Below are 26,182 nucleotides of genomic sequence, written 5' to 3' on the forward strand. Positions count from 1 at the left end.
AATCATTGTCGCCATTAGCGGACAATGTCGAATCAAGGTAATACAATTAATAATAAAATTACTCATAGATGAAGAAATGAAGAGAGAAATATTTAAAGAAAATGGTAAGTTGTGAGGGTAAAGAAAGATAAAATAAATAAGAAAATATTTTAATGTTTTGTTTGAATAAAAAATAATTAAAGTAATGTCAATTTAAAAAAATAAAAAATATGTGGATATTACATGTGGCAAAAATTTTAACACCGTTTAATATTTCTGTTATTTTAAATATATTTGATACTTTTTGACAAGTTCATACATATAAATGGAATTTTGATACTTAATAAGTAAATTTGACACCTTCTTACAACTTGGTGTGTAAAATTGGCATTCTTCCCATACATTTATTTATAAGAAAGTTATTATAATCCTAGGCAGGATATTTTCTTTTAACCCTAAGTTGTGGTACGTATGTTGTCTATTTACTTTTTGTAACTGAGTTTCCTTCAAATTCTTTATTTAAAAAGATTTTATCTTTATAAATGATTTTTTTCACATTATACAATAAAAGAAACTAGATCCAAAACCAAAAGTGAGTATTTCATTGAACATGTGGATATATATATATATATATATATATATATATATATATATATATATATATTATTGTCATCTCATATTAAATTGTGGAATAGAAAATGCAAAATTTATTAAAATTGACTTGATTATTGAGAGGGATTAATTACGAAAAAGTAATTTTGAAAATGATTATTTACCTCCTCTTTTCTAGCCTAGCGGCAATAAGAGGTGGATATCTCAGCCTCCCTGAGATCCTGAGTTCGAGCTCGTCAGGCGGTATTTGCTTAATCTGCGGAAATTAGTCGCATTTCATAGGAGGAACGGAACTCAACGTTCTAAAAAAATGATCATTTAAAAAATTTGTCTTATGGGGAGGATCTGTTGTCCCATTGGATGGATCAAAGGCTGCGGCATCATTTAGAGCTTGTGTATTTTTAAAATTTGTGGGATTCACATATATAGTTTATGTAGATTTTTTTATACTTTTAAAATATGACTCACTTTTTGGCCCATCGAAAGGTACAACATATCCTCTCCATTTTAAAACAGTGTATTTTTAAAATTTGTGGGATTCACATATATAGTTTATGTAGATTTTTTTATACTTTTAAAATATGACTCAACTTTTGGCCCATCGAAAGGTACAACATATCCTCTCCATTTAAAAAAAAAATACTAAGCAACATTGAAAGACATAAGGCAAGACTTGTTGCTAAAAGATTCATTTAAAGAGAAGGAGTTGATTATACAAAAAAAATTCATATATCTAAGAAAGATTCCCATCGAATAGTTATGAAATTAGTAGCTCATTTTGATGTACATCAAATAGATGTGAGACACAACATTCCTAAATGGTGCTATAGAGGAAACGTTTACCCAACCTAAATGATTCTCCCATAATAAAGACGAACATTTGGTATTCAAGCTTAACAAATTTCTATACGGATTAAAACAAGCTTTCATCGATGGTATTTGAAATTCCATGATTTAATCAGTACTTTATTTTAGTACTTTATTTGATTTTGAAAAAAATATCATTGATATATATATATATATATATATATATATAAAAGAAGATTAGTGCGAGGATAGTTTGTTTTCTATTTACGTTATTTGAATGACATGTTACTTGTAACTAATGATAGGGTGTTTTTATATAATCTAAAATAATTGCTCTCAAATAATTTTATGTGAAAAATATGAGTAAGGCATCTTATATCATTGACATTAAGATCAATAAAGATAGATCTTGAAACATCTTCAGTTTTCCTAAAAAAATGCCTATATCAATAAAATTTTAGAGAGATTTAGATGAAAATTATTACAAAGTATAACACCGTTATGAAATATGAAAGTTCAATTTGGACCAATGTCGAATCATCTTTAATGGTAATAAATACAAAAATATTTGGTATACTTCATTTTTTGAAATGATAATATATATCGAGAAGATATCTCATTAATCCAGATAAAGATATGGGAAAACGGTAAAGAGATACCTTTAAGAGATTAAAGCTGAATTTATTTCCTAAAAACATTTACATGGTGTATTAAGGAGGTTTTTAGGCTTAGAGTTGCAACCTTATTAATAAATCATTGAGATTTTTCTACAACTGCTTGTTTTTATGACAAGTTATAATAAAATCGAAATAATTAAACATATGAACATAAATATTTTAAAGATTGCATTAAATAAAAGAAAGTATTCATTGAACACATTAATAATAGTTGATCGTTTGACTAAAACATTGATAATTTAAGAATGATAAGAATTATGAAGTTTGAATGAGACTTTGAAATAATTTTATGTACATTTATAAGTTATATAAAACTCTTACTATATATCAAAATTTTATTATTTATAAACTTAATGAATAAACTATATATTTATTCTATGTCCAAAGTTAATAATATTTTTTCAAATAAATATGTTTGTATGTGCAAAAATAATATGAAAAATATCAAATTATAATAAGAGTTTGTATTGAATACAAAGGAGAAACACTAAAGTTCACAGTGATTGATGTATAAACAATAATTAGAGGTAAGTTTTTAATCCAATCATTCTCTCGCTATTCGATTTAATATTCATTAAATTAATTTTTATTTGAAATATTTTTAAAAAAATATTTTAGAAAATCTTAAAACAACATATTTTATCACAATAAGTAGCTAGAAACTATCTCCCTAAATATAACTATTGTCACTAACAAATTAACATGGTTATAATTTATTTATTTTAAACATTATTAAAATCTACCACTAACTCATACATATAATTAGTCCTCTAAAATACTTCAAGTCCATGTCTTTCTTTTAATTTACTTTAAAACATCTCAACAATTATTTCCCTAAGTTAAGACATTTTTTCGATTTAATTAAACCTTTAGTACACATTTGTTATACATTTTTCATTCATTTTAATGCAACATTGATTATGCACACCCCGCATTTTTTCAGTCACTCCAATTTATATTTTGAACATCAAACTAAACATGCATGCTGGACAAAACCAAAACAAAAGCTTAAAAATTCTATACTTGTTTATAATCACTAGTAAAAAAAGGACCTTTAGCGACGGTTTTTCCCGAAGGTTTTGTAAACCTCTCATAAATACTCCCGAGAGGAACAAATCCTTCGGGATTAAAAATAGATTCCGAGTGGGGTGTAAAACCTTCGGGTTTATTCATTATTACCGAAAGTTCTACAAAGAACTTTCGGTTTTTACCTTCTCAAAAAACCCAAAAAAAATCTAAGTGTTGGATGTGGGTTAATTGCGAAGGTTTTTGTCAAAACCTTCGGTTTTGAAATCCCTTGGTTTTTTAATTACGAAGGTTATTCAAAGAACCTTCGGTTTTGCCTTTTTTGAAAATTTAATTTCCGAAAGTTTTAAAAAGAACCTTCGGTTTTGCTCATTAAAAAAAAATTCTAATTTTTGAAATTGTTTTTTCCGAAGGTTTTTTAATAAACCATCGGTTTTGACTAATATCAAAACCGAAAGTTTTATGAAAACCTTCGGCCTCAACCTCTATAAATACAAACCCTAACCCTTCTTTTTTTATTCCACTCATCTCTCCTTTCTCTCTCTTCCGCCGCCGCCGCCTGCCTCCTCCAAGCCGCGGGTTCTTTTCCTCTCTTCAGGTAATTATTTGTTTGATTTGGTTTTTTTTGTTTTGTTTATTGTAAGATTTAGATTTCTTAAGTTTATATTATATATATTATAGATCTAGATTTATGTTAGTTTACGTTTTTTTTTTTTGATTAATATATATATATATACATATATCTGAAATGCATTTAGGATATGGGTGATTCGACGACATGGAAGAGACTTCGGGGTACACCGGAGAAACTGCATCCGTGTTACCAGAATCTGATAACACAATCAGAAATTGCGGCACGTGAGGAAGAGGTCAGAAAGATGACGCTGGAAATGGAACAAATTCGATTAAGGGATGCCGAAAGAGGTCGTTTGCTCAGTGAAATCAAAGCGGACCGGGCCGAAATGTCTCAGAGATTAGAGAATCTCGAACAGGAACTTGTCTTGTTGAGGAGTCGACTGAATCAACCACCCCCTCCTTCCACCCCATCTAATAATTAATTTCTAAATTTATTATGGATTTATTATGGGTTTATGACAATTAATATTTAATTTTATGCGTTATGTTTTAATATTTATGAATTATTGTTATTATGTTTGTTTGGTTTGGTTTAATATGTTTTAAATAATTATGTTTTGTTGACTTTTCACCTTATTTTAAAAAAAAAAACCGCATCGCCAAAACCGAGGGTTTATTTGAAAACCTTCGGTTTTGACCAATTTTTTTTAAAATATTGAGGTAAAAACCGAAGGTTTTCAAATAAACCATCGGTTTTGACCTTACATAAAAAAAATCAGATTTTTTTCTAAGTATGGGGAAGGGTAAAAATCGAAGGTTTTCAAATAAACCCTCGGTTTTGACCTTACATTTAAAAAATCAGATTTTTTTCTAAGTATGGGGAAGGGTAAAAACCGAAGGTTTTCAAGTAAACCTTCGGTTTTGACCTTACATTTAAAAAATCAGATTTTTTTCTAAGTATGGGGAAGGGTAAAAACCGAAGGTTTTCAAGTAAACCTTCGGTTTTGACCTTACATTTAAAAAATCAGATTTTTTTCTAAGTATGGGGAAGGGTAAAAACCGAAGGTTTTCAAGTAAACCTTCGGTTTTGACCTTACATTAAAAAAATCAGATTTTTTTCTAAGTATGGGGAAGGGTAAAAACCGAAGGTTTTCAAATAAACCTTCGGTTTTGACCTAGCATTAAAAAAATCAGATTTTTTTTCTAAGTATGGGGAAGGGTAAAAACCGAAGGTTTTCAAGTAAACCTTCGGTTTTGACCTAGCATTAAAAAAATCAGAAGGGTAAAAACCGAAGGTTTTCAAATAAACCTTCGGTTTTGACCTAGCATTAAAAAAATCAGATTTTTTTCTAAGTATGGGGAAGGGTAAAAACCGAAGGTTTTCAAATAATCCTTCGGTTTTGACCTAGCATTAAAAAAATCAGATTTTTTTCTAAGTATGGGGAAGTGTAAAAACCGAAGGTTTTCAAATAAACCTTCGGTTTTAACCCTTCCCAAAAACATTCTGTTTATGGTCAGGACCGAGAGTTATACGTAAATCCTTCGCAAATACACATAAAAAACGAAAGTTAATGTTATAACTTTCGGTTTTGACAATTCCTAATTTGTTAAATTATTTTGTTTTTAAGCCACTAATCTTAACTCCTAACTAATATAATCAAGTGTGAGTTATATTTTAAAAATGAATATTGTGTTTTATGTTGAAATGTTTATGATTGTGTTTGATTATTATAGAGAAGTGTATTTATGTTTGAATGTTTATGTTTGATTATGTTAAGAATGTGTTTAATGTTTGATCATATGGATTGTGCAATATTGCAAGGATAACAAATGTGTTAAATCGATGTTGTTTAAGGTCATTAGAAGGTGAGAAACAAAAGAATTTAACAAATTTGGAAGTGATAAAACCGAAAGTTAAATATTTAACCTTCGGAAATATCCATCTAAACCGAAAGTTCTATATAAAACTTTCGGGTTTTATACTTCTCAAGACCGAAAGTTATATATACAACTTTCGTTTTTTATGTGTATTTGCGAAGGTTAATTATATAACTTTCGGTTTTTACATTTTCAATTTTTTAAATTAGAGTATTTTTTCTTTCCAATATAGACTCCTAACTAATATAATCAAGTGTGAGTTATATTTTAAAAATTTATATTGTGTTTTATGTTGAAATGTTTATGATTGTGTTTTATTATTATAGAGAAGTGTATTTGAATGTTTATGTATGATTATGTAAAGAATATGTGTAATGTTTGATCATATGGATTGTGCAATATTGTAAGGATAACAAATGTGTTTAATCAATGTTGTTAAAGGTCATTAGTAGGTGAGAAACAAAAGAATTCATCAAATTTGGAAGTGATAATCCCGAAAGTTATATATTTAACCTTCGGAAATACCCCTCTAAACCGAGAGTTGTATATAAATCTCTTGGTTTTTAATAAGGGTGAAAACCGAGAGTTGTAAATAAAACTCTCGGGTTTTAAGTCAAAACCGAGAGTTGTATATAAAACTCTCGGGTTTTAAGTCAAAACCGAGAGTTGTATATAAAACTCTCGGGTTTTAATAAGGGTCAAAACCGAGAGTTGTATATACAACTCTCGGGTTTTAATAAGGGTAAAACCGAGAGTTATATATACAACTCTCGGGTTTTAATAAGGGTAAAACCGAGAGTTTTATATATAACTCTCGGAAATTACATCATAAAATTAAAAACGGGCGCCTCTTTCTCTTCTTTTTCCCAATTTCATTTCTCTCTTCTCCTCTCATCTCCGCCGCACTCAACTCTCTCCCCGACGAACAAGCCGCCGCGCGTACTCCCTGTCGAATACCTTGCGCCGCCGCCCTGCCGAAGACCTTGCGCCGCCGCCCTGCCGAAGACCACCGATTCTTTTGAAGAATCGCCCTCTGTCGCCGCCGAAACGTGAAGAATCTCTGCCGCCGCCGCCGCCCTGCAAGGTTAGTTTATTATTTATTTTGCAATTAGGTTAGATTATTGTTAGATTGTTGCAATTAGGTTAGATTAATTTTAGATTCTTGTTAGATTTTTCAGATTATGTTAGATTATTGTTAGATTTTTGAAATTAGGTTAGATTATTGTTAGATTTTTGCAATTAGGTTAGATTATTGTTAGATTATGTATATATTATTGTTAAATTAGGTTATAAGTTTAAGATTAGGTTATTGTTAGTATGATTTGGGTTTAATTTTGATTGTGGTTGGTATGATTTGGGTTTAATTTTGATTTAGGTTTGATTGTGGTTGGTATGATTTGGGTTTAATTTTGATTTAGGTTTGATTGTGGTTGATATGATTTGGGTTTAATTTTGATTTAAGTTTGATTGTGGTTGGTATGATTTGGGTTTAATTTTGATTTAGGTTTGATTGTGGTTGGTATGATTTGGGTTTAATTTTGATTTAGGTTTGATTGTGGTTGGTATGATTTGGGTTTCATTTTGATTTAGGTTGTGATTGGTTTGATTTGTGTTAGATGTTGTTTCATTTAGGTTTTGGTTTGATTTTGTTTTGATTGTGATTGGTTTGATTGTGATTTGGGTGTAATTTATTTTTTTTAGGTTTGGATTACGAATTTCAGCCGCCCCCTGCACGCCCGTCAATCTACATCCGCTGCTCTTCTTCGTTGCTCTTTTTGTGCAAGGTTAGTTCTTCATGTTAGATTTAAGTTTGATTTATGTTCGATTAGATTTATGTTAGATTAGGTATCATATCTGATTTATGTTTGATTATGTTAGCTTTTCATGTTAGATTTAAGTGATATTTTTGTTTGATTTGATTTATGTTAGATTAGGTATTAAGTTTGTTAGATTATGTTGGATTAGATTGGGATTGAATTAGAATTGATTGTAGGTTAGAATTGTTAAATGCAATGAATTATGTGTGAATAAAATTATGTTGGATTATAATTGATTCCTTCAAAAGGTGTATGAATGATATAATTCTAGATGATATGTATGTTGAATTTTGGTTGGATAATGATAGATTAGTTAGAAATTATGTTAACATTATGTAAGCCTAATTCATTTAGACAAATTTAAGTAATTAATAAAGCGGGTTGTTTTCCATTTTATTAGAAATATGGAAGTACCCGATAAAAGCTGGATGACCTTACGTCGAGATCATCCAGATTACGAGGAAGGTGTTGCATGAACTGTGGCAAACAGGTGTGAAAACGTTTGATGCACACACCTCGCAATACTTTAACATGCGAGCGGCGTTGTTGTGGACCATTAACGACTTTCCCGCATACGCGAATTTATCAGGGTGGAGTACGAAAGGTAAATTTGCTTGTCCTTGTTGTAACAACGACACGGTATCCCTTCGATTGGTTCATGGTTCCAAACAATGTTACTTGGGTCACAGACGTTTCCTTCCACCGAAGCACAAATATAGAAGGGATAAAGAGTCGTTTGATGGTCGAACTGATTATAGAGATCCCCCTAAATTGTTAACGGGGCAAGAAAGTTATGAGCAAGCACGAGACCTAGAAGACATTATTCTTAGTGCGGATATGAGCAAGAGAACAAAGATATATCATGAAACGCGGGGAGACAATTGGAACAAACTTAGCATTTTCTTCCGTCTACCTTATTGGAAATCGCTATTATTGAGACATAATTTGGATGTGATGCATATTGAGAAAAATATCTGTGATAGCGTGTTGGGAACAATAATGAATGTGAAAGAGAAGACTAAGGATGGTCCTAAAGCGCGTAAAGACTTAGAACTCTTAGGCATAAAATCATGGTTACATCCTATAAATGATGAAGGAGTTGTTCATTATCCAGAAGCGCCTTTCACTTTGACATCCGATAATAAAATACGTCTTTGTAACTTCTTGAAAGATCTTAAGTTGCCTGATGGGTTTTGCTCAAATATCGGGGGTTGTGTAAATTTGGAAGAGAAAAAGCTTTCGGGATTAAAGAGTCATGATTGTCACATTTTGTTGGAATATCTAATTCCTTTAGCAACTCGTGGATTGCTTCCAGAGTATGTGTATGATGCGTTAGTAAATTTGTCTCGTTTCTTTCGGTTGTTGTGCTTCAAAGAGTTGATTCAAGAGGACCTGGAACAATTGTACATGGATATTACATTGACACTTTGCAAATTTGAAATGATTTTTCCGCCGTCAATCTTCGACATCATGATGCATCTCCCGGTTCACTTGTCATTTGAGGCTTTGCTTGGAGGACCTGTTCAGTATCGATGGATGTATCCCTTTGAACATTACATGGGTACAATGAAAAGATATTTGCGGAATAATAACCACCCCGAAGCCTCTATAAGCGAGAGCTATCTTGTTAACGAAAGTATTAGTTTATGTGCCAGGTATATGGAAGAACAAGATCAAGAAAATGCACAACCTGAAATCTCGGGGATTTCAATATTTGCATCATTGGAAGACCTATCCAACGGAAAAGTATACAACTTGGATTATATCGATCGAGTGACAGCTCATTCTTACATTTTGAAAAATTGTCCCGAAGCAGAACCTTTTTACACGTAAGATTCAATGTTGCTGTTGCTAATTAGCATTAAAGAGTGTTACTAATTAGCATTCGATCTATTTGCAGAGATTATAACAACGAGTCCAGTGGAGAAACGTTTGCCGCATATTTCAAGCATCGAGTGAGTAAATTACAAACCATATATCCTAACTCTTCTTATTCATATTAACAACTACATTTCGGATACATATATAGGTCGCCCATTTAGCAGAAATTAACGACATATCAAGAGACCTCAAGATCTTAGGAGAAGGTCCAAGTATGTACTCGTCTATGTATGTTTGGTGTAAAGTAAACGGATTCAAATTCTGTACAGAAAAACACGACGAAGGTTTGACAACTCAAAATAGTGGGGTGGTTGTTGAGGGGTACAACGGATCTGAAACTATGTCATACTACGGAGTTTTGACGGATATAATCGAATTACAATACTATTCTCACAAACGAGTTGTTTTATTCAAGTGTAAGTGGTTTGATACACACTCGGGGGAACTAGGAGTGAAAGTGGATAAATATGGCTTCGTAAGTGTAAATGTAAACCGAATTTTGAAAACCCAACGTCAAGACCCGTATATATTGGCGAGTCAAGCAAAACAAGTATTCTACGCCCCTGATATGTCAGCCCGACTCGGTTGGAAGATTGTGACAAAAATAAAACCGCGGTTTACAAACATATAGTTGAGATTAATTAATTAGGTAGATTTAATTATGTTTTTAACTTTTTATTCATTTTTATTATTACTTTATTTCAATTATTCACTCATTTTTATTAATGGTGTGAATTAAGAATGTCTGAAGGTCCTAAAACAACTTGGAAGAGTATGAGGAAGACACCCAAGAAATTGGATAAGAGTTACCAAAACCTACTTGCCCAATCCGAGTCGTTAAAGCGACGAGGATCGTCTTCTAGAGACCAACCACCGATTCCTGTGGTCCCGATAGCTACTGCGCCTCCCCGAACATACGAGACTGAAGACGATGATGACCTCGCAGAGTTTATAGAGAGCACATTCGCTGATGTGCCTAGCGATGAGGCTGAAGACGAGGGTCTTGAGGAACCTATCGAGGAGCAGGATGACGAGGAGGAGCACGGGACCACTCCCGACCCATCATCGACAGGTATTTCGTTTACAAATTAGTTAGTGTTTCAATTGATTGACATATTTAATTAAGATTTTGATAATTTTGAAGAATCTTCTGCCCGCAAGAGACGGGGGAAGAACAAGAATATTGCGCTGTCTAAGAGGCTAGCGGGGACGAGGATCCCTCTAACGTTTAGAGAGAAGGATGGGAGGTCAGGCGGTACAGACGTGGGAAGGACACGGTGGTCTAGACATGTGGGGTCGATTATCCAGGACCCCGCAGCCGTCTCACACCGTCTTCTCAAGTGGAAGGCTTTAAGTGCAGACCAATTGGATTCACTGTGGACTGCTATCAAGGTTAATAATTATTACTTCATTATACATTACGTCATTAAATAATTATTTTTCACATTTGGATGTTATTTTTTTCAGGATCCGTTCGAAGCGACTAATGGTGACATTGAGTCTTTTCGAACGACGGGGTTGGGACACGCCAATCAGATATGGGATAGATGGCGGTCGGATTTGAACAAGAATTATATCCGCGTCCACAAAGGAGACGAGGCGACGGTACTGGCTAATCCTCCACCGGACTACAATCGAGATGATTGGGAGTTTGTGTGTCGCAACCATTTCTTCACAGAAACGTTTAAGGTACGGTTTCATAATTCAAATAAGAGTTGATATTAATTAATCTAACTTCATTTGTTATTTCAAATACAGAGACACAGTACTACAAATATGAAGAATCAGAAGAATCTGAAATTCCCGCATCGAACGGGAAGTAGACCGTTTGCACAAATTGAAGACGAGTTGGTAAGTACATTATTTGTAATAACTTAATATAAAGATTGTTATTAATTATATAAATCATTTATTTCAACAGGCGATTGAAATGGGACGGCCACCGTCTGTAATTGAAGTATTCAAGAGGACCCGTACACCAAAACCGACACAAGAAAACCCAACACCCGTCCCGGACGAACACGTGCAAGAGAAAGTTGTAAGTGAATGGAATATGCCTAGTTTTTTTATTATAGAAATGATATTTTATTTGAATTGTGCAGGCTGAGATGGAGGAGGTTGTTAGTAACGAATCGGGAATATCTGATTTTGAATTGACGGAGAGGGTGTTCGGACAACAAAAACACGGGGTCGTCTTCGGAATGGGATCAGGCGTCCGGCCCACACACTTTCGTGAGGATCGTCGTAGTGGAAACAGTTCACAGCGAAACAATGAGCGATTGTTAGAAGAGAATCAAATGATGAAGCTCAAGCTGGAGGAACTGGAGAAGAGGGATGAAGAAAGAAGGCGCAGAATGGATGAAATGAAAGCGGAAAATGAAGAAATTGTGGAAAGAATGGAGAGGGAGAAGTCAGAGATGAACGCAAGAATGGAGAGAATAGAATTGTATATGAGGCAAGGACCACTTCCTCCCCCCACAAGCTAAGGTTGTTTCGATTCAAAACATTTTTTCATTAGTGGTTGAATTTAGAACAGATTGTTCGGAATATTAGTTTGGTGTCGAATTTTGTAATGTTCATGATCAATTAATGTGATCGTTTAATGTATGTTGCATTTCTTTTATCATTGATATATTGGTTTGGTTGCGAACAAAACAATCGGCACATTTTTAAAAATTTACATGAAAAAACCGAGTGTAAAAATGAAATCTCTCGGGTTTTCTCTTTTGGAAAAACCGAGAGATATTAGAAAACTCTCGGTTTTTAGCCGAAGAGAAAACCGAGAGTTATATGAAAAACCCTCGGTTTTTCCTCTTTTTTCATATAACTCTCGGTTTTCTAGTTTTTGGGAAAACCGAAAGTTTTGTAATATCTCTCGGTTTTTCCACAAAGAGAAAACCCGAAAGTTGTTTGCAAAACCCTTGGTTTTTCCACACAGAGAAAAACCGAAAGTTATTTGTAAAACCCTCGGTATTTCCACAAAGAGAAAAACCGAAAGTTCTTTGTAAAACCCTCGGTTTTTCCACACAGAGAAAAACCGAAAGTTATATGAAAACTCTCGGTTTTTCCACAATGTGAAAAACCGAAAGTTGTTTGCAAAACCCTTGGTTTTTCCACACAGAGAAAAACCGAAAGTTATTTGTACAACCCTCGGGTTTTTCAAAAAGAGAAAAACCGAAAGTTCTTTGTAAAACCCTCGGTTTTTCCAAAAGAGAAAAATCCGAAAGTTTTCATATAACTCTCGGTTTTTCTCTTTGTGGAAATCCCGAGAGAGTCAATACCGAGGGATGGCGAGAGTTACTAAAACCTTCGGTAAGGTCTCTTTACCGAGGGTTATATGGTCAAAACCGAGAGTTTTAACTCTCGGTTTTGACCACTTTTTCACTAGTGAATGATTCCTCGTAAATTTATGCATATGCATTGTCACACTCTTTGGGAACCTATATAAGATCACAATCTCTCGACAAATTCATTATTTTCATTTTACAAACAGAGTTTGAAGGATCAAACAAAAGAAGTTAGATCTAATATAAACAACCATCATTTTATTTTAGTATAGGATATATGATATATCTAATGCAACCATCATTTTGCATAGAAATAGCTTATTACATATTTATTTGCACAAAAGGAACTCATATAACCTTTTCAAATGTGCATGCCAAAATATATATAAACTCCTAAATAACTAATATATATGCTAAATTAATTTGTTTTATTATTTGTTCACTTATATATAAGAGCAATTTATTTTATTTATTTCCAATATGATCATTTATCATGACATCGTTATTACATTCTGAATAGATCTAAAACAGATTCTTCTATGTTTTAGAAAATTACTTGAGAAAAGAACCATTTTTCGTAAATTTTCTATATAATGTGTTATTTATTTTCTTTTTATCTCAGTATCAAAACAGAATATGAGAAAACTCTATTAAATATAATCTTGTTTTTGAAATAAATTAAACCTTATTAACCAAAATGAAAACTAATTAAGAGACTAATTATATATAATGACCTAATTAAACAAATATGGAATAAAGAACATAATTAAATCTACAGGACTATATTATAGACCCATTTGCTTAGGAAACCTCTTCACTTAAATTTGAAAAATAATTAATTTTAAAATATATTATACTATTTTATATTAATGTTAATTTTTACATTAATAATATAATAAACATTATCGTTAATTTTTGTTGTTATTAATCTCTTTTATATTAATGAATGAAAGAATGTTTTATAAATATTTTTAAATTTTTAATATACGATCTCTACAAAATTCTGGGTTATTGGTAAGATTTGAAAACATTATTATCTAGAAAATATTTCACCATTAAGAAGACAGTCAACTTTTGTTTTTCTTGGGATGGATAGTTTTCTTTTTGTTTCATTGGTGCCTCAGAATTCTGAGGCGGTGATATTTGTTTGGTCAAATCATAACAGCATTGAAACAAAATAATGGTCCACAAATACAATTCTCAATGATTTGACCAAATTACATTTATTTATTTATAAGAAAGTTATTATGCTACTATCCTAGCCTAGGCTAGGCTGCTAACATTGTTTGGAAACTCTCAACTGAGTTGTAATTGAGCTGGATTTGAATTGATTTATTTTATTGTTTATTTGAAAAATATTTTTATTTTAAATATTTTACTATGATATTAATTTGATAGAATAATATTTTAAAATATACTTTAATTATTATATTAATAAATTTAATAGAATTTATTCGATCAAATATTACAGGCCAACTAAATTTTATTTGAGTCGTCTAAATCTTCTTTTAACTCTTGAGTTAGGTTGTCAATTTATTATTGTGAAAGAGTTTTCTGTAAATTTTTTATTTAAAAATATCTATCTATATAAATAATTTTTATTTTATTTTATAAATAAATACATATATAACATAACTGAAGATTTATAATATTTATTTTTTGATATTATTTCACTTATTTAAATTTAAAACAAATCAAATTGGAAAGAAAAAATTGAATTATTTAAAAACAACAATTAAAAGAAAGAATAAAAGTTAGGAACTCCTAATTGATCACAAATTACATTTACTGATCATCCAAATTTAATTTACTTTTTCTACTCTTTTTTATTACTTTTCTCCGTTTTTTATTTACTTTTTATTATTATTTCCTCCATTTTACAAGTTAAATAATTATGACAAGAATACTCATTCATGTCTAATGAATAGCCCTTTCATGATACCCCTCAATTCCCCTAACATTTCAAATAAACATAAAATAAAACAACAATTCATTACTATTATTATTATTATTATTATTATTATTATATAGAGTTTTGTTCCCCGTATCCATATTCATGAATCATGACATGCATCATGGCTTATTTAGTAACTCATGAACGGGTGATTTGATAATAACTCAAATTAATTAGTTAGCTAGAGCAAAAATTGTAGATTATGTAAAACTACCATTAGAAGGAGAAGGAGAAACCTATTAATTAATTAAGTTTTAATAAAATAATTATTTAGTTTTGATTCTTGACTATCTCGTATCTGTGATTTTTAATTAGATGGTATTAACCGTTTTCTAAAAAAATAAAAATAAATTATCATTACTAAAGAAATTATATAATCGAAGGATGCAATAATAATATTGATAAGCAATAAATAATACATTTTTCAGTTTCATCTTTCACTTCAAACTTTAACATCTAGAGTAAAAAATGATCTAAAGGACATGTTCCATCTAGTCCTTTCTGGAAACGGTATGAAACGAACTCTTTAACTGTGGCTTCCCTATAGATGGGAGGGTTGTCCTCGGACAATAATTCCTTAATTGGTCCAAACTTTTTGCCGTTAGTCTCTCCATAATGCTCTCGAAATAGTGTGGCCACAGAAATCCTCGGACCCATCTTTTGAGCCAAAACTCTGTGTGTCCTGCTCTTGAACTTATTGTTTGTGACCAACTGCAATATAAGAACACTATTTAATTAGTTATTAATCTTGTTTAATTAGATCATTAATTATAACCAAATAATTTTTAGTTTGCCTGTAGAAGATCTGCAATGTTGACCACAAGAGCTCCATGTATAGGCTCGACATCGTGCCATTCATCATCATAGAGCACTTGGAGTCCGCCAACTTTGTCTTGCATAACCATTGTGATGAAACCCGTGTCGGTGTGGGGTGCGGTGCCTATTGTTAGATCTGGCTCGGGGCAAGCTGGATAGTAATGACCCAACAAGAAGAATCCTTTTCCGACACCAATGTCACTCAAATGGCCCCGATCTAACCCTAGAGCTTCTGATAACAGTTCGAACAACGTGTCTCTGAATTTAATAGTGTGTCGTGTGTACTCCATTACAATGTCCCTAGTGTAATTTCAATCATATATAGGAATTATGTCACGTCTTAACGTAAAGAACAATAAATAAATAAATATATATGTGTTTTAAGACGTAAAGAACAATAAATAAATAAATAAATAAATAAATAAATATGTGTTTTAATTTGATTAATATAGGACTTTGTGTTAACTTTATACATGCACAAAATAAACTATTAGTTTTTATATGAACAAAAAAGATATACCTGCATATGGGAGGAAATTCTTCGGGATTGGGTGGGTATGGAGTCATGCGGCACCGTAGGGTATCCCTCCAATTAGCTGCTGGAGAGGAATGCAAGTCGAAGTTGCTGTTATATGCAAACCTCCTCGTCTCTTCCCTAACATACAATTGTTTCCTCTCCGCGGGATCTTGCTCGTGGAATGCGCGCACTCCCTCGAACATTTCGTCCATCACTTCTATCGGGATCCCATGATTGACCACTTGGAAGAAACCATACACCTCTGATGCCTTTTTAACTTCATCAACAATCTTCCTCCTCTTATCCGCATCCCGGTCCATGCCTTCAAGGTCTATCACCGGGAAAATGATAGGGGAGCTTTGATTATGGGGAAAAGTTTTTGTATCTTGAAGGAATATGCGAGGAACCTTGGTGATTCCGGCCTCCACTAGGCCTTGGACACCCAACTTGAGATTGTCAAAGGCTCGAACCTCGGCCTTATGGTCATAATCGCCAACCGGTTGAAAGCTTAAGACCGAAGTGTCAATAGCTTGAGGCAAGCATGACTTGATCTTTACATTAGGAGACTTATTATTAAGTCGTGGTTTTAAATGGTCACGCCAAAGTTTTTGACGAAAGGAACAAACGAGCTCAAATGTACCCGTCATGCCAAAATTAACTGCCATGTTTTCTCTCTTTCTTCACTAGATAAGTGCACACAATTGAAGAATGGTGAGTGAGTAGTGAAGATGGAAAATACAAAGACTGGAATCACTATTTATAAAGAGGTTAAGTTAGTAAAGATTCATTCTTATCTTAAATCTCATTCTTATTAATAAAGTGCATTAATAAAGTTGGTCAAATGCATTTCTATCAAGGCCAATGCATGTCCATCAAGTTACAATTGTGGTTTCCCTATAGGTTGTATCTGACATACAAATGTATTGGGCACATATATATATATGACCTATCAATGGGTTGTAGATTATTATTTATATTTAATTATACATATAATATTAAATAAATATGAATATATCTGTTACTAATTTTGAAATTAAAAATATTATTTAAATTTAAAATTTTATATTAATTTAAAAATATTTTATTTTATTAAATGTGTTCTTATTTTATTTATTTATTTCTGTTTTTTTTTTATTTTACAATATATATTATTTTAAATAATATCATTACTTTTTACAATATTAATATTAATTATTAAAATGAAAAGTATATAATAAATATTTAAAACATGTAAAAATATGAGAAATTAATTATTTTAATTAATATTTTAAAACTATTAATTATTCTAATAAATATATATAAATTAATCGATAAAATATAATAAATATTAGTAATATATATTTAAACATTAAACAAAATTATTAATAGAATTATATTTTTATATATTTACTATTTAAATTTATAATATTATATATATAATAATATTTTAAAGTAATTAATATATTTAATATAATTTCTTGTCTAATATTTTTAAATTTTGTATATATTATAAAATAAATGAGAATAGTTTAATTATAATTAAATTAAACATCATAAAATAAAACAAAATACAATTATTAATTATTATATTATTATATAATAGTTTAAAATTATTAATTATACCTGTAAATAAATAAATAAATATATATATATATAATTCTAATATCAAATAAACTACTACATTATATTTTGACATATTTTAAATAATTAATAAATATTTATTATTTTATAAATTTATAATGTTATTTTGTTGTATATTATCTTATTATTATTAAATAAAAATAATAAGTAATGTTATTGTTTTTAAAGAAATATATATTATTTAAAAATTATATATTATTAAATAAATAAAATGAAAAATGAAAAATAATTTTACAAAGTAATATAAATAATAAATAATATATTTAAAAACATTTTTAATAAAGATCTAATATATGCGAGCACGATATTCAAATTGTAAATAGACTAACTCATTTGACATAAAAGACTAACTCAAGACAAATGACTTTAAGATATTGTAGAACTCAACTATATTCCGAGAAACATATCAGACAAATAATCGTCATCATGTTTAGAAAGGGATGTGCCAATAGAGACGTGAGTGTGTAATGATTTTTTTGGAGCATATCAACCTGAGTGAGAATATCGTCAACATTGACAAAGACATAAGTCATTTTGGTGCAAGTGACAAAAAATTAATGTAATGAAGTATAATTCACTTCATAAATGATATAGAATTTCCGGTGAGAATAATATCGTCTACGTAGCCTAAACGATATACAGATATTTGAGGTGTGTTAATTATATGCGAAGAGAAACCTATTATATTATGATTATGTGATTAAGAGATAATGTAGCAGTCCTAAAAGCAGTGTACCAAGTGTGAGAGAAAATCGCTTGGTTTGTGACATGTAGACTTCCTCTTGTAAAGACCTATCAATATTACTAATATCAACTTGATAAATGAATCATTGATGACATACTGCTAAAAATAATGACAGGAATAATTGTCAGTTTTGTCACAAAATTTAATGTATCTTTCTAATGGATACCTTGTTGTTTATAAAACTTTGGCAACAATACGAGTTTATGTTGATCAATATTCACCATTTATAAAGAGGTTAAGTTAGTAAAGTTTCATTCATATCTTAAATCTCTTTCTCACAACTTATTATCACTAAAATACATAAATAAAGTCCGTCCAATGCATGTCTATCAACACTATCAACTGTTTTTACTGTTGTTATTAAACAAAAAATGGTTAGTATTGAGTAATAACAACAGCTCAAAAAGCGGTTGACATCCGTTACTAGAGCCTCCGTAGGCATTGCTCAAACATGAAATATCAACCATTTTGGGGCGGTTGTTATTACTCAATGACAATCGTTTTGTGAGCGGTTGTTATTAAGAAATATCAACCGTTTTACATGCAATTGTTATTAAGCAATATCAACCGTTTTAAAAAATGTTATCATTACTCAATATTAACCATTTTGTAGGCGGTTGTTATTAAAAACTATAAAAGTGGTTGTAATTTCTAAATTATAATGGTTGTTGACATTTTTTATTCCGAATTTATAAAAAAAAATATTTCAATTATTTAATTAAAAATCACTTTAAAATAAATTTAATTATTTTATACAAAATTTCAAATGACAAGATAATTTTTAAATATAATTCCAAAATTAACATTAAAATAATTAAATTCCATTACATACAAATACTACATTTAAATAAAAAAAAAATTCATAATACAAAAAATAAAAAATAATAATTTGATCTTCATCTTCTATTATCTATTTCTTCTTCCTTCATCTTCATCTTCATCTTCTATCTCTTCTTCCTTCATCTTCATCTTCTATCATCTATTTCTTCTTCCTTCAGAATAAACCTCATTTTCTTCATAATTAACTACCTCCTCTTTTTTATAATTAATTCCGTCCAAATTTAATATACCTACATATAAAGACATTTACAACATAAATAATTAAAATTAAAGTTAATAATATAAATATTATTGGAGGAATCTATTTAATCTATTTAACAACTTAGGATTGAGGGTTGAGGGATGAGAGAGAGATTGAGGAGTTAGGGATGAGAGAGATTGAGGAGAGAATAAGTAATGGAGGTCATAAAAATAAAGGTTGTGGGAAGAGAGGTGATTGAGGAGAGAAGAAGTTATCGAGGTTAAGGAGAATTTATCAGATAATGGAGAATTAATTAATTAATTATTTTGTATAACAACCCACGATTTTAATGATATTTTATTTATTTATTTTAATTATATATATATATATATATTATATTTAACAAATTTAATTACTTAAATATTATATTTATATATATATATATATATATTAAATATTAAATATTATATATAAATATAAATTATTAAATTCAAAATATTAAAAAAATATTTAATATCAACTATTTTTAAAATGATAATATTATATATATTTACTCTATTAAATAACAAATCAAATTAATTTATATAAAAATTTTAAATTTTAAATATTTTATATGTATATTTTATTAAATAGATATAAATATTTCAAATTTAATTATATATATATATATTTATTTATTTATTTTATTACATAAAATATGAAATTATATTATGTTTTTAAATTTAAAATATATTATCATAAAATTTTAGTTTTTTTCTTATTATTAATATTATTTAATATTTTTATTTTATATATATAATTCATATAATTAATTATTAATAAATTCATATATATTTATATAAATAATTATTAATTATATTTTAAATTTAATAAAAATATATGATTATTTATCTTTCTTAGTTTCTCTCTAATCTCTCTCCCCTCATTCATTTTTTTCTTTAAATCTTAAATTTTAATTTATCCTTTTTAATAGTATTTTTTTATTCTTATTAAATATTAAAATTTATTAATATTTATATTTTTCATAAACACTAAATTTTGTTAATATTTTTATTTATACTTTCCCAAAAAAATATTCCTTCGTGTATATTTTTTTGAGTAATGATAGGGGGAGCGAAAGATTTGTAGCTAAAGTGCAGAGAACTGATGTGGAAAACTGACTAGGCATGATGACTCAACATTTCAAATTTTTTATTTCTCTCTCCGTTCATTAATAATTTCTCTCTTCTCTTTATTAATCATTTATTTTTTATCTTTTCTTCGATCTTTATTAATAATTTATTTTTATAGTTAATTTATAAATATATGTTTATATATTTTATTATTTAACTTATTTATAAAATTTAAAATAATAATAGAGACAATAATAAATTAAATAAAAAATAAAAATATATATATTCAAATATATATTATATTTGATGAATATATATTTAAGAGAATATAAAATTAAATATAAATTTTTTTAATTTTTTAAAAAATAACGAAATATATATATTCAAATATATATTATATTTGATAAATATATATTTAAGAGAATAAAAAATTAAATATAAAATTCTTAATTTTTTAATTAATTATTTCTATTCTCGGTTAATATATATATATATATATATTAATAATTTATTTATTAGTTTTTAAAATAAGTTATAATAGAAATTTTTTTTTGTCAACATAAATTAACTCGAATCAAATTATACTAATATTCAAAATAAATATAACTCAAACTTACTATTAATCGTAAATAAAAATATTTTTGATAAGAGTTAACTCAATAGGATAATATAAGAAGAGAATATATAACATTTTAAGTTAATTAATTAAGTTTATAATACAATTCACAAGAAATAAAATATAAAAAAATAATTAAAGAGAGAAAAAAGGAAAAAACAAATAATAAAGAGTTTAAGTAAAAAAAATATATATAATTTTAAAAATTATATATTTAATTTATTTATTTTCCCTATTATAACTTATTTTAAAATCAAATAAATATATAAATTATATATAGGGAGAGGAGAAATATTTAATTTTAAAAAATTAAGAATTTTTATATTTAATTTTTTATTATCTTAATTTATCAAATATAATATATATTTTTTATTAATAAATTATAAATAAGTTAAATAATAAAATATATAAACATATATTTACAAATTAACTATAAAAATAAATTATTAATAAAGATCGAAGAAAAGATAAAAAATAAATGATTAATAAAAAGAAGAGAGAGAAAATATTAATGAACGGAGAGAGAAATAAAAAATTTGAAATGTTAAGTCATTATGCCTAGTCAGCCTTCCACATCAGTTCGCTGCACTTTCGCTACAATCTTTCGCTCCCTCTATCATTACTCATTTTTTTTATCTTATCTCACTTTTATTCCTTATATTAAATAAATAAAAATAACTCAAAAACTACAAATAAATTCTTATAACAACTTTTAATAAAAATATTGAATAATTTCTTTTTTACTAAGAATAAAAATTATTCAAACATTTTACTGCAATAATAAAGTATAATATAACAAAATATATATCAGAATAAATCTTATAATACCAGTTGATATTTCCCCCTTTATATCAACAGTTTTTAAAATGGTTGATATAGATTTGGTCAATATCAACACTTTTTTTAAAGTGGTTGATATAGATGTGGTTAATATCAACGGTTTTTAAAACTGTTAATATAGAGTGGGTCAATATCAACCATTTTAAAATTTCGTTAATATAGATGAGTTAATATCAACTGTTTTTAAGAGCGGTTGATATTGACCTCCTTTATATTAACGGTTTTTAAAACGTTTGGTATTACCCCTTTAATATCAACCGCTGAACAAACGGTTACTATTTTTTTTTGTTACTATTAATGATTTTTTTACTAGTGCTGCAAGTTACAATTGTGGTTTTCCTACATCTGACATACAAATGTATCGGTCACATATATGACCATATCAATGCGTTGCAGATTATTATTTATATTTAATTATACATATAATATTAAATAAATATGAATATACCCGTTACTAATTTTGAAATTAACACTATTATTAATTTTTTTATCTTATATTAATTTTAAAATATTTTATTTTATTAAATGTGTTCTTATTTTATTTCTGTTTTTTATATTTTAAAATATATATTATTTTAAATAATACCATTACATTTTACAATATTAATATTAACTATTAAAATAAAAATTATATAATAAATATTTAAAACATGTAAAAATATGAGAAATTAACTATTTTTATTAATATTTTGAAACTGTTATATATATATATTCAAATATAAAATAAAACTATTACATTATATTTTGACATATTTTAAATAATTGATAAATATTTATTATTTTAATTTATAATGTTATTTTGTTGTATATTATCTTATTATTATTATTAAATAAAGATAATAAGTAATTTTATTGTTTTTAAAGAAATATAAATTATTTTAAAAATATATATTAATAAATGAATAAAATCAAAAATGAAAATTAATTTTACAAAGTAATATAAATAATAAAAAATATATTTAAACAACGTTTTTAAATGTTTAAACTAGTGTAAATTAGAAGAAATATATTTTATTACACTTAAATTGAATATCTAATAAATATCATAATATAAAATAAATTATCTTAAGAAAAATATTTTATTTTGATTTTTTTAATAATATTAACTATAAACATTTATTTATATATCTATAATATAGTTATTTTAAAGAGAAATATATATTATTAAAATATATCATTATTTTTTAATATTATAATTTGTTTCTAACAAATAGAAAAACTTTAAAATGTTTCATAACTTTTCTAAATAACTATATTATAAATAAAATTGAATATGTAAATTAAATTAAATTATCTATTATAAATAAGAATGTATTATAAATAAAATTATATATATAATTAATATTTTAGTATATAAAATAATATTGTTGTCTTAAAAACATTATTTAAAAATATCATAAATTTAAGAAAAATAACTTTAAAAAAGATTTATACAAAAATATATTTTTGATATTTAAAATAAATTATAATAATAATTAATTATTAATCCAATTTATAAAATCTTTTAAATTTGAAGATAATCAAATTATAATTTGATTAAAATAAATATTTATTTTTAAATTAATTAGAAATAATTAATTTAAAAGGAATATTATTTGAATGAAGAGTCCTCAATTCATTTTTGTTTTAAAATCAATAAAAATATTTGTATACATATACGTATATTTGATCATGTTTGGTGATACTTGAGAAATGAGTTTTTCCCTAGATAATCTGCACTCGTTCAAGTAGGGTATCTAATTCATAAAATTTTGGATATTTGTTTAAAAGTTTGGTTTTATTACGTTTTATTTAATCAAATATTTTTTTAGATTTAGACATGTATGGATTTTTCTTACACTTAAAATTAAAAAATAATATTTAAGTGTTGATACATTCTATTGATGTCGAGAATTGTTGTGGAAAACATTTGAAAATATCAGTTTAAGTTGTTAGAAATTAAAGATAAATTCAACCAAACCCTTATCAAAATATTTTTTTATGTAAGTATTCTAAAAATATTTTTATTTTTTTGGATTTAAAAAAATAGTTTAATGCTTTTAATTGTTAAAAAAACAATTAAAATTAAAAGTCCCAAAAACAAGCTTTAAGGCAGGAGTTCACGTCACGAATCAGGTTAGACGCATAGGTTTGGGTCGGTTTTGATATAGGATTAACGGGTCTAGACACCTGGTCAACGCGGAGAAAGGATCATCGGTCAGACGCGAAATCCTTTAGTCGAGGTCGACATTTCTTGATCGGATGTAGAGGATGGCTAGTTTTTTCGTTCGAAAACCAGACTTAAGCAAAATCCTCTGTCAGGTGCCTAGATTTCTTGGTTAGACTTCAAGAACACCAACTACAGGTTTTTGAATTTTGATTGGAGCTTTCATCTTTTGATTTGAAGGCATGAGAATTTTTATCATCAATCGATCGGAAAGACATTCAATTCGATTCGAACAGTTTTTGGGCAAAAAAATGGGATCTCACTTTTTGAGTTTCAATTGAGCATAAAGAGCTTCCCAACAGGGCCGGCCCAGAGGTAAGCCCAGCAAATCCCTGAGCTAGGGAAGACCCGTCCCATGGGCAGCCCAATGATTCTAAAAAAAAATAGTCTGTAACTGTTTTATACCATGCCTTAGCCTGTAACGAGTTTTTTTTTCTTTTTCTTTTTCATTTATCTTTTCTCTCCCTATCATTTTAATACTATCTCATTTATATATTTGCACGCATCAGCATAAATCTTTTTCTTTTATATTATTTTTTCATAATTTCTTAATTTAATATATTTCTTTTAAATTCTATAAACTCTTTATATTTACTTATAAATTGAATAGATTATATTTTAATTTTATTAATTTTATTTTTAGTTTCTGAATTAGTTTTCAATTTTATTAAAGAATTTTCTAATTTAAAATATAGTTTAATCTTTTATAGTTATATGATTTTGATTTTTTGAAAATTAAGTATTTAGGTTAAATATTACTATGTTAGTAAAATAGTAGTTAATATGTTATTGTTAATATAATAATATGGTAGTTTTGTAATTACTTAGCATCAATATAAGGAAATTAGGAATTTATTTTTAATATACTTAATCTCCCTTACATTCAACCCTTATATTCAACATTATTGTAATGACTATGGCCTATGTGTAACTTTGAAATATTTGTATTTGATAATTATCTCAATTGTAGATATATCTAATTCTTAAAATAATAAAGAAACTATGTTTAGTTTTACAAAATCAATTATGTTAGCATGTTAGAGTAGTAAACTTGATAAATAATGTTAGTTTATATTTATGTTAAATTTTGAGTTTGGAAATTAGGATTTAGGAATTATGTATTTATGTTAAATATAAATAATGTCATAACATCGAATAATTTCTCATTGTTGTCATTTACAAATTGAGTATATTACCTCACTTTTGTAAAAAAAAAAAAAACAAAACAATTATGTTAGCTTATTAGGCTAATAAATTTAGTAATTAATATGATAGTTATTAGATTGCAAGTTTAGAAATTAAAATTTCGGATTATGTTATATAAAAATAATTATATAAGTCATAACATTTTTGTTAAATTGTTATTTATAAAAAAAAATTATTTTAATATAGGTATTTTATGAGTAACGACGAAGAATAAAAATCAAAATAGATTAATGTTTTTAAAACAAACTTTCGGATCCTATAATAGAAGAAATAAGCATAATGCAATGAAAAAGTCACTAGTGGGATCGATTTCTAAACTATTCAATGAAAAAAATAATGTTTTATCCTTCATGTTCGATTCTTAAAGATGAAGACATAAGTAATGGAAAAAATGATACGATTAGAGACAAAGAAACAAGTGATGAACAAAATCATGTCAATTAGAGATTAACGTGATAATGAAAAAGATGATATTCTTCGAGAGATTTTCAACCACCGACAAATGATATAATCTTATAAATTAAGGAGTTAACGAATAAAATGAGCATAAAAGTATAAACGAAGAAAATGAGAAAAAAGAAGAAGATAATGATGAAGAAAATGAGAAGGAAGAGGAGGGTGTTAAGGGTGATTATGAGGATGAATGTGTTATTAGATATATGAAATCCGGACTGTAAAAAAGTATTAACGAGCAAAATGAAGATAATGTTACTTATTTCAGGTCCAATTAAGATCATAAAAGAAAATGATACATTTTCAAAAGAAAGTGTTTGAGAGTGACATTTTTTTATTTTATGGCTTAAGTATATTATTTAAACTTAACAGTTATTATTTATACGAGTTAAATAAAATGCTGGGTCTAAGGCAGCCCAATATTGTGGGCCGGCACTGCTTACCAATAGTTTTCTTATACATATTATATTATGATAAAATAAAACCACAACATGAACATTAACTATCCGTTTTAACCAATTCAAGAATTGGATTTT

The 26,182-nt window shown here is 27.6% G+C and overlaps 1 protein-coding gene across 1 annotated transcript; it reads right to left on the reverse strand.

The window, feature by feature from the left end:
* Window positions 1-6,427: 6,427 nt before the first annotated feature.
* Window positions 6,428-16,492, reverse strand: LOC124939397 (1-aminocyclopropane-1-carboxylate oxidase homolog 1-like). Its single transcript, XM_047479877.1, has 4 exons — window positions 15,831-16,492; window positions 15,289-15,610; window positions 15,018-15,205; window positions 6,428-6,632 (listed from the first exon to the last, which is right to left on the reverse strand). Exons 1-4 carry the CDS (start codon window positions 16,490-16,492, stop codon window positions 6,428-6,430), a joined length of 1,377 nt encoding a protein of 458 aa, XP_047335833.1.
* Between the last annotated feature and the right edge of the window lie 9,690 nt (window positions 16,493-26,182).

Source organism: Impatiens glandulifera, chromosome 5 (genome assembly GCF_907164915.1).
Source record: "Impatiens glandulifera chromosome 5, dImpGla2.1, whole genome shotgun sequence".
Lineage (NCBI taxonomy): Eukaryota > Viridiplantae > Streptophyta > Magnoliopsida > Ericales > Balsaminaceae > Impatiens > Impatiens glandulifera.

What these genes read in the sequence shown, in the direction of transcription:
- LOC124939397 (XM_047479877.1), bottom strand. Translation starts at nt 16,492, where the DNA reads ATGGCAGTTAATTTTGGCATGACGGGTACATTTGAGCTCGTTTGTTCC. An exon ending in GAATTTCCTCCCATATGCAG is followed by an intron (nt 15,611 to 15,830) that starts GTATATCTTTTT and finishes AAATTACACTAG; the next exon opens with GGACATTGTAATGGAGTACA. An exon ending in AGGGAAGCCACAGTTAAAGA is followed by an intron (nt 6,633 to 15,017) that starts GTTCGTTTCATA and finishes CTAACCTTGCAG; the next exon opens with GGCGGCGGCGGCGGCAGAGA.